Source organism: Sinocyclocheilus rhinocerous, unplaced genomic scaffold (assembly GCF_001515625.1).
Source record: "Sinocyclocheilus rhinocerous isolate Xijiao unplaced genomic scaffold, SAMN03320098_v1.1 scaffold9868, whole genome shotgun sequence".
In the NCBI taxonomy this organism is placed as follows: Eukaryota; Metazoa; Chordata; class Actinopteri; order Cypriniformes; family Cyprinidae; genus Sinocyclocheilus; species Sinocyclocheilus rhinocerous.
Window position 1 is genome coordinate 78,105 of NW_015636525.1, and position 8,047 is coordinate 86,151.

The window sequence follows — 8,047 nt, forward strand, 5'->3', positions numbered from 1 at the left end:
TATATATATATATATATATATATATATATATATATTAAGCTTACTAATATTTTAAATAGCCGTTTGGAATAATAACTTTTGTTGGATTTGTGCTGGTCAGACGAAGTCATACACAACTGAGATTATTCAGTAAACTGCTCCTTTTTATCATCACTTCGTCGCTTCTGCTCTTCTCTGGCTTTGCTCAGTCAACTTCTCAGCTGATTGAAGACTGTTAATACAGTTTTAGGTACCAGACAAGACTTGCTGTTAAGGGGTTTTAGGTATTAGATTAGTCTGCTGACTAGTTCTGTTACCAGACACAACAGATATTTTCTGATAGGATCTGGATCTTAATTATCTGGCATGGAGGCATCCTTCAGATCATCAGGATCTTTGATGAACGTTTGTTTCCAGAAGCTTTACTTTCACTGTTCATGTTATATTATATATTATTATGGCAAAGTGGTGGCTAATTTCTATGAATTCATATAAACTTATTCATAACTCTCCGACCTGAGTTTTTATTATTATTATTACTAATAGTATTATGACCGGTCATCTCCTGACCAGACATGAGTCACAGACAGACTCGAAGTGTCCGGATGTTTGTGCTTCAAGCTGCCCAAAACAACATCTGTATGAAACACTGCGCACGCCCTTCACTGATGCTCATTTCATTAAATTCACTTCCAAACGGTTTCTGAAACACACAGAGGACGAGTTTAATCTTTTATCAACTTTTCCACTTAAAAGAGGCATTAAATGCACACGCGGCTTTGTTCCGTGGCTGATGCTCGCCTTGAGTTTGATCTGACCGGGGCAAAACAAACATTTCCTCGCCGCGTGTTTTAGTCTCCAAAGAAAGCCAAGAACCTCTGCTTGGTGTTCGCTTGGTTTTTACTGCGTCAAACTGTTTTACCCTCGAGTTTTGCCCTTCAATGTAGGAGAAAGAAACACACGCGCGAGGAGCTCGCAGAGGCGCGCGGACACGGAGCGGCGCGGGTTGAGTCTACAAGGTTCTCATGTGTTGTTTAAGAGCGCAGCGCTGCTCGAGCGACACTCATCGTTGAACTCAGCGTTTGAAGAGACTGTAGATCCGCTCGGGAAAATGGCAGAAACCGCTCCAGCCCCGGCTGCTGCCGCCCCGCCGGCCAAAGCGCCCAAGAAGAAGTCCGCCGCCAAAGCCAAGAAAGCAGGTCCAGGCGTCGGTGAGCTGATCGTCAAAGCCGTGTCCGCGTCCAAGGAGCGGAGCGGCGTGTCCCTCGCAGCCCTGAAGAAAGCTCTCTCCGCCGGCGGCTACGACGTGGAGAAGAACAACTCCCGCGTCAAGCTCGCCATCAAGAGCCTGGTGACTAAAGGCACCCTGCTGCAGGTCAAAGGGACCGGCGCCTCCGGCTCCTTCAAGCTCAGCAAGAAGCAAACCGAGACCAAGAAGAAGCCGGCGAAGAGAGCGGCTCCTAAAGCCAAGAAGCCCGCGGCCAAGAAACCCGCTGCTGCCAAGAAGCCCAAGAGCGCAGCGGCAAAGAAGCCCGCCGCTAAGAAATCGCCCAAGAAGGCCAAGAAACCCGCTGCAGCCGCTAAGAAGGCGACGAAGAGCCCCAAGAAGGCAAAGAAGCCCGCAGCGCCCAAGAAAGCAGCCAAGAGCCCCAAAAAAGCCAAGACTGCCAAACCCAAGGCAGCAAAGCCTAAAGCTGCAAAGCCCAAAAAGGCAGCCCCCAAGAAGAAATAAACATCTACTGTTTTACTCCCCAACGGCTCTTTTCAGAGCCACCCACTAACTAAAGAAAGAGCAAAAGAAAGACCGCGGTTTGATTCTTAAAGTAAATTACTGTAAGACTATCTGAGTTTATCTCGACACACAATGTTATACATGTTGACTGAATTTAGAAAGTTATTCAAAGTTATAAACGTTTATTAATACGAACAGCCAAGAGCCCCAAAAAGGTCAAGACTGCCAAACCCAAGGCAGCAAAGCCTAAAGCTGCCAAGCCTAAAAGGGTAGCACCCAAGAAGAAGTAAAAAAACCACAGTTTTATTCCCCAACGGCTCTTTTAAGAGCCACCCACTAACTCTAAAGAAAGAGCAATTTACTTTGTGGAAGTAAGGTTAGGTTAAGAAACAAATAATTTGTACCACCATTGTACTTTAAAAACAACACATTAAATGAAACAACAGACAATCCATCAACAACTCATTCACCAGCGTTGTAAACTGCTGGAAAGTCTGCAGCTAAAGCCAAGAAAGCAGGTCCAACTGTCGGTGATCTGATCGTTAAAGCCGTGTCTGCGTCCAAGGAGAGGAGCGGCGTGTCTCTCGCAGCCCTGAAGAAAGCTCTCGCTGCCGGCGGCTACGACGTGGAGAAGAAAAACTCCCGCATCAAGCTCGCCATCAAGAGCCTGGTGACTAAAGGCACCCTGGTGCAGGTCAAAGGAACCGGCGCCTCCGGCTCCTTCAAGCTCAACAAGCAGCAAACCGAGACCAAGAAGAAGCCGGCGAAGAAAGCGGCTCCTAAAGCGAAGAAGCCCGCGGCCAAGAAACCCGCTGCTGCCAAGAAGCCCAAGAGCGCAGCGGCAAAGAAGCCCGCCGCTAAGAAATCGCCCAAGAAGGCCAAGAAACCCGCTGCAGCCGCTAAGAAGGCGACGAAGAGCCCCAAGAAGGCAAAGAAGCCCGCAGCGCCTAAGAAAGCAGCCAAGAGCCCCAAAAAGGCCAAGACTGCAAAACCCAAGGCGGCAAAGCCTAAAGCTGCTGCCAAGCCTAAAAAGGCAGCTCCTAAGAAGTAAAACTCTACTGTTTTATTCCCCAACGGCTCTTTTCAGAGCCACCCACTAACTCTAAAGAAAGAGCAATTCACTTTGTGGAAGTAAGGTTAGGTTAAGAAACAAATAATTTGTACCACCATTGTACTTTAAAAACAACACATTAAATGAAACAACAGACAATCCATCAACAACTCATTCACCAGCGTTGTAAACTGCTGGCAACAATAAATAACTGAGCAATGAATACAACACAATTATTTCATATACACATTACACACAGCAGTAGGGATAAAATACCTTATAAATCGTTCTGTAGAACACAGGCTTTACTAATCTCCCACTAAATGAACACTGAAGTAGTAAAAAAATAATATCTAGTGGATGTCCTTCATCGTACAAAATCAGTTAAAATTTTTCCCTTGTTCTCCTTTTCCACAAAAACCTCAAGAGAATCTGTAGTAAAAGCAATAATTGATCTGGCATTTCTGATCATTTTATTAATCCTATTTTTATCATCCACAGTGATATTAGCTCCCAGCAGAGCACTGCATAGAACAGAAGACATAAGAAGCTTTCTACTAATACCAATGGAATTTAACCTCCTCAAAAATAATCATCTTGACTCTGTCTTCTTCAAGTTAAACTCACTGTTCATTTTACACTTTAATTTACCATCCAAATGGATGCCAGTATATTTGTAAGACTGAACTATTTCTGTCTTATGACCATGGATTGTCACCGCTATTACTGCTTCCTTGTCTTCTGAAATCAATGATCAGCTCATTTGTCTTCTCCAAATCAAATTAAATAAAAAATGAATAAAATAAAATAAAAATCACACCATATAACAAAAAGCTGAACTTCTATTGTCCAAATCATTATTTTGTTTGACTAAACCCACAAGTTCAGTGTCATCAGAAAATTTTGTAGACAGCAAGATGACCTAAAATATTAACTATACAGTGCAAATAAAAAGGTGATAAAAAGATAAAATAGAAGAGTGTAACTGAGTTTACCTCGATTCAATGTTTTACATGTTGACTGTGTATTTAGAAAAACCACAAAGTAATACACATATATTAATATTAACAGCTTTAATGGATCATTGATCTAATTTTAATTAGGTTAAAAACTATTTATAAATGCTTTTTGCCTTGACAATTATTTTGAAATACTTGAACACCCCGTCACAAGTTCTTGAATGTTCTTCTTCTTCTTTTGTGTTTAATGGCGGTTGGCAAACCAGCTTAAGGTGCATTTCCGCCACCTACTGGGATGGAGTGTGAGGCCTCGATGAACGAATATATCATATACTACTAATAAAAAAAAATAAAAAAAAATAAATTCTTCTAATCAAATCTGTATCTCTCAGATATTTTAGAAGAAAATCATAAACCCTTAGATGTTTCTGTGCATTCTGAAATATATTCATAACTGAAATGTCATTGATTTCCATATCTCTTAGTTTTTCAACAAGTTGCTTTCTTTGTCTATTATATGCCTCACAATGTAAAAGCACATGTTCAACTGTTTCTGTTATTCCACAGTAACTGCAGCTATCTGACTCACTTTTTCCTATTATATACAATGAATAATTAAGGTTAGAGTGTCCTATACGAATCCTGGTTATAACAGTATCTGTCTGAAAGGATCTTCTTCTTCTTTTGGTTTTATGGCGGGTTGCGAACCAACTTCATAGGTGCATACCGCCACCTACTGTGATGGAGTGTGAAGAGAACGTACCATTTCTCACCTAAATCTTAAATTCTGTTCATTATTCCACAATTCTTAAGAAATCTCATGATTGCACTTATTTGTTTTCCTGCATTTGGACCATCATTCAGAATACTACTTAATGAAAATTCTTTAACTCCTAAGGATTGTAATTCATCTTTAAGTCGATCCCTTTCTCTTTCATATGCTGTACATATCATCATAACGTGTTCCACTGATTCCTCTGTTAAACAAACATTACATAGACCAGTATTATGTTTCCCTATAATGTATAGTGTTTGGTTAAGATTTGAATGTCCTGTTCGTATATGTGTTAAAATGACTTGTTCCCTTCTACTTACAGTGGCTTCGGCGGTGGGTGTTGGAGAGAAGTTCAGTGATTGGTTTGAAATCTTACAGGCTCTAAACCAATGGGCGACTCGCACGCTCTTTTAAATACAGTAAAGCGGAGCTCACAGGCTTATTGTTTTAGCAATACAAGCGCAGAAATATAACTTTTGATAATGAGTGGAAGAGGCAAAACCGGTGGCAAGACGAGAGCGAAGGCCAAGAGTCGCTCCTCCAGAGCAGGGCTGCAGTTCCCCGTCGGTCGTGTTCACAGGCATCTCCGCAAAGGTAACTACGCACAGCGCGTCGGTGCCGGAGCTCCCGTTTATCTGGCGGCTGTGCTCGAGTATCTTACCGCTGAGATTCTGGAGTTGGCTGGAAACGCCGCTAGAGACAACAAGAAGACCCGCATCATTCCCCGTCACCTGCAGCTGGCGGTGCGCAACGACGAGGAGCTGAACAAACTCCTGGGCCGAGTGACCATCGCTCAGGGCGGCGTGCTGCCCAACATCCAGGCCGTGCTGCTGCCCAAGAAGACCGAGAAACCCGCCAAAGCCAAATAAACAGATTCTAGTCTGTTTCTGAAACAAAAAGGCTCTTTTAAGAGCCACCCATTTTATCTCTCTCAGAGCGCTTTTCTTCAACTTCATTTCATCAGTAGCATATATATACCGCAAGGGAGTTTAGTAAAAAAAATAATAAACGAAATTTCCATAAAGAATAAATAGACATTTGTAACCGCAATAACAACCGCGAGGCGAGCTGTGGCAGAGCTTATGAATGAGTGATTACATCACATTAACAAAATATGTTCTTTGGATGGTGTCTTCAGTGTATGTGTACGTTTTATACAGATGGTTAGATAATTTTGATGATATCGGATTAATGAATCGTTTAGAGCTATGGAATAAAACAACGCGAGTATGAAGCCTAAATTGGTGCGCTAGCGTGAAGTGTATTTGTGGTGATGCTTGAAGTACTAAACAAGAACAAAGGAATTTGAGCGGGAAACACAACCAGCTCCGTTTGAAAACAGGAGATGCGCAGTCATTGGCTAGCAGCCAAGCTCAGACTTCACACATCAGCCAATCACAAGCCTTTGCTCCTTTATGACGCCATAAGCTGTGGCTGTATGAGGCTTTAAAAGCAGGCGCGTAACATACAGCAGCATTTTCTACTCACGCAAAACAGAGACAGAAGTACATTTAAGTCATGGCAAGAACCAAGCAGACCGCTCGTAAATCCACCGGCGGCAAAGCCCCGAGGAAGCAGCTCGCTACTAAAGCCGCCCGGAAGAGCGCCCCAGCAACCGGCGGCGTCAAGAAGCCCCATCGTTACAGGCCTGGGACCGTGGCTCTCCGAGAGATCCGCCGCTATCAGAAGTCCACCGAGCTGCTGATTCGCAAACTGCCTTTCCAGCGTCTGGTGCGAGAGATCGCTCAGGACTTCAAGACGGACCTGCGCTTCCAGAGCTCCGCTGTCATGGCCCTGCAGGAGGCCAGCGAGGCTTATTTGGTCGGTCTGTTTGAGGACACCAACCTGTGCGCCATCCACGCCAAGAGAGTCACCATCATGCCCAAAGACATCCAGCTGGCCCGCCGCATCCGCGGAGAGCGCGCTTAAACCCGCCGCTGCAGCAGCCGCAGTACACCCCAAAGGCTCTTTTAAGAGCCACCACAATCACACTGAATGAGTGTTTTCACTATAACGCTCAATATAACGAGTAGACCGTAACATCGCCTGTCTTTTGAAGGAATTCTGCCTGGGTAAAAATTGTATGAGATTACAACAATTTTCGTTTCTCATAATACACGGACACGCGCATAGGCAAAACATAACCGATGTGTAACTTAATCACTTAAAAATTAAATAGTTTTTTTAAGTAAACAAAACATATACATGTAATATGGTATAAATACCATGCTTATATGCATGTGTATATAATAGTCAAGTGCAAATACATAAAGTTAATCATTTATTATAAACTAATTTTTAAACTGCCGCATGTTTCTTGTAATGTTTAATGTATATAAGTAAAGATAATTTCGTTATAATAGGTGTTTATTTATGGGGGAATTGAGAACCACACAAGTACAATAAACACACAAAGCACAATCCTTATACTGTGCAGGAAGAGGCAGAAAACCCAAAGGCCTTATTTAGAGTCTCCACCAAAACGATGTAGAAAACAAACCACTCATGAAAAAGAGCGGTAAATTACAATAACAAATATAGAAATATAAATAACTACTAATTAATTAAAACATATGCCAAAAAACCTAGAAATGATATACTCCAAAAACAAACCATATATGGTACATAAAATACATAAAAACAAAAAAACAAGACAAAATACACTATAACAAGGCAGCATTAAAATGGTCGTTTATGCGTCTTTTATAACATGTTAAAGAGGAACTTTTTTCTTTTCTTTTGCTAGATGGGAAAAAAACATTCCATAATTTAATAACACTAACTCTTATCAAGTATTGACCTCTACAAGCGAGTACTTTAGGAAGATGAAAACTTGAAAATTGATTAATTAACAGTGAATCTGTGAATTTACCTTAAAATACATTCTAAACTGCTCTGGAATGTTACCCTCACCTGAATATATATTATACATAAATACATATATTTGAAAATTATTAATATCATAGATAGTAAGAACCTGAAGTTTATGAAATAAAGAAGCAGATAAAGTATATATGTTTGATCAGGATGCAATCCTAACAAAACGCTTCTGAAGAATAAAGATTTTTTTGAAGAGTAGTAGGAAAAGCACTCGCCCAAACTATATTACAATATGAAAGACAAGGATAAATTAAAGTATAGTAAAGCATAAGAAGACACTCTGTAGTAACAAGATGCCTAACCCTCCTTATTATGTAGATTTATGTATTCGTCTGCTCACGTAATCGACTTGTTCCCTCCAACTCAAAGTCTCATCAAGAAAAACTCCCTAGAATTTAGTTGTTGACACTTGAGACACCTCAGTAAACTCATTAGTAATTTTTGATAAATGCTTAGGGTATCATTTTTTAACAATAAAAATAATACAAGTTTTTTTTTTTTTTTAATTTAAAGCTAATTTGTTTAAATTACACAAATTAACATAATATTTAGACCATCATTTGCATTCTTAATCATTGAATTACAATTTGAGTGAGAGAGAACTAAGGTTGTGTAGTCAGCAAACATTACTGGAGAAAAAATATTTGAAATATTCGACAATCATTTATATA

At 40.9% G+C, this 8,047-nt stretch overlaps 4 protein-coding genes across 4 annotated transcripts; all 4 read left to right on the plus strand.

Moving 5' to 3' along the window:
* Positions 1-757: 757 nt before the first annotated feature.
* LOC107747774 (histone H1-like) lies at positions 758-1,837 on the plus strand. Its single transcript, XM_016562362.1, has one exon. The coding sequence runs from the start codon at positions 1,091-1,093 to the stop codon at positions 1,709-1,711; it is 621 nt and encodes a 206-aa protein (XP_016417848.1). The 5' UTR covers positions 758-1,090; the 3' UTR covers positions 1,712-1,837.
* Positions 1,838-1,852: 15 nt separating this feature from the next.
* On the plus strand, positions 1,853-2,823 carry LOC107747784 (histone H1-like). Its single transcript, XM_016562374.1, has 2 exons — positions 1,853-1,882; positions 2,205-2,823. Exons 1-2 carry the CDS (start codon positions 1,853-1,855, stop codon positions 2,760-2,762), a joined length of 588 nt encoding a protein of 195 aa, XP_016417860.1. The 3' UTR covers positions 2,763-2,823.
* Positions 2,824-4,958: 2,135 nt separating this feature from the next.
* LOC107747779 (histone H2A-like) lies at positions 4,959-5,440 on the plus strand. The gene has a single exon (XM_016562368.1). The coding sequence runs from the start codon at positions 4,979-4,981 to the stop codon at positions 5,363-5,365; it is 387 nt and encodes a 128-aa protein (XP_016417854.1). The 5' UTR covers positions 4,959-4,978; the 3' UTR covers positions 5,366-5,440.
* Positions 5,441-5,989: 549 nt separating this feature from the next.
* Positions 5,990-6,635, plus strand: LOC107747775 (histone H3). Its single transcript, XM_016562363.1, has one exon. It carries the CDS (start codon positions 6,015-6,017, stop codon positions 6,423-6,425), a length of 411 nt encoding a protein of 136 aa, XP_016417849.1. The 5' UTR covers positions 5,990-6,014; the 3' UTR covers positions 6,426-6,635.
* The last annotated feature ends 1,412 nt before the right edge of the window (positions 6,636-8,047 follow it).

Bases quoted from the DNA above. Each gene is read 5' to 3' on its own strand.
- LOC107747784 (XM_016562374.1), top strand. From the start codon at position 1,853: ATGTTGACTGAATTTAGAAAGTTATTCAAA. The intron at 1,883-2,204 runs GTTATAAACGTT...ACTGCTGGAAAG, and splicing joins AATTTAGAAAGTTATTCAAA to TCTGCAGCTAAAGCCAAGAA.
- LOC107747775 (XM_016562363.1), top strand. From the start codon at position 6,015: ATGGCAAGAACCAAGCAGACCGCTCGTAAATCCACCGGCGGCAAAGCC.
- LOC107747779 (XM_016562368.1), top strand. From the start codon at position 4,979: ATGAGTGGAAGAGGCAAAACCGGTGGCAAGACGAGAGCGAAGGCCAAG.
- LOC107747774 (XM_016562362.1), top strand. From the start codon at position 1,091: ATGGCAGAAACCGCTCCAGCCCCGGCTGCTGCCGCCCCGCCGGCCAAA.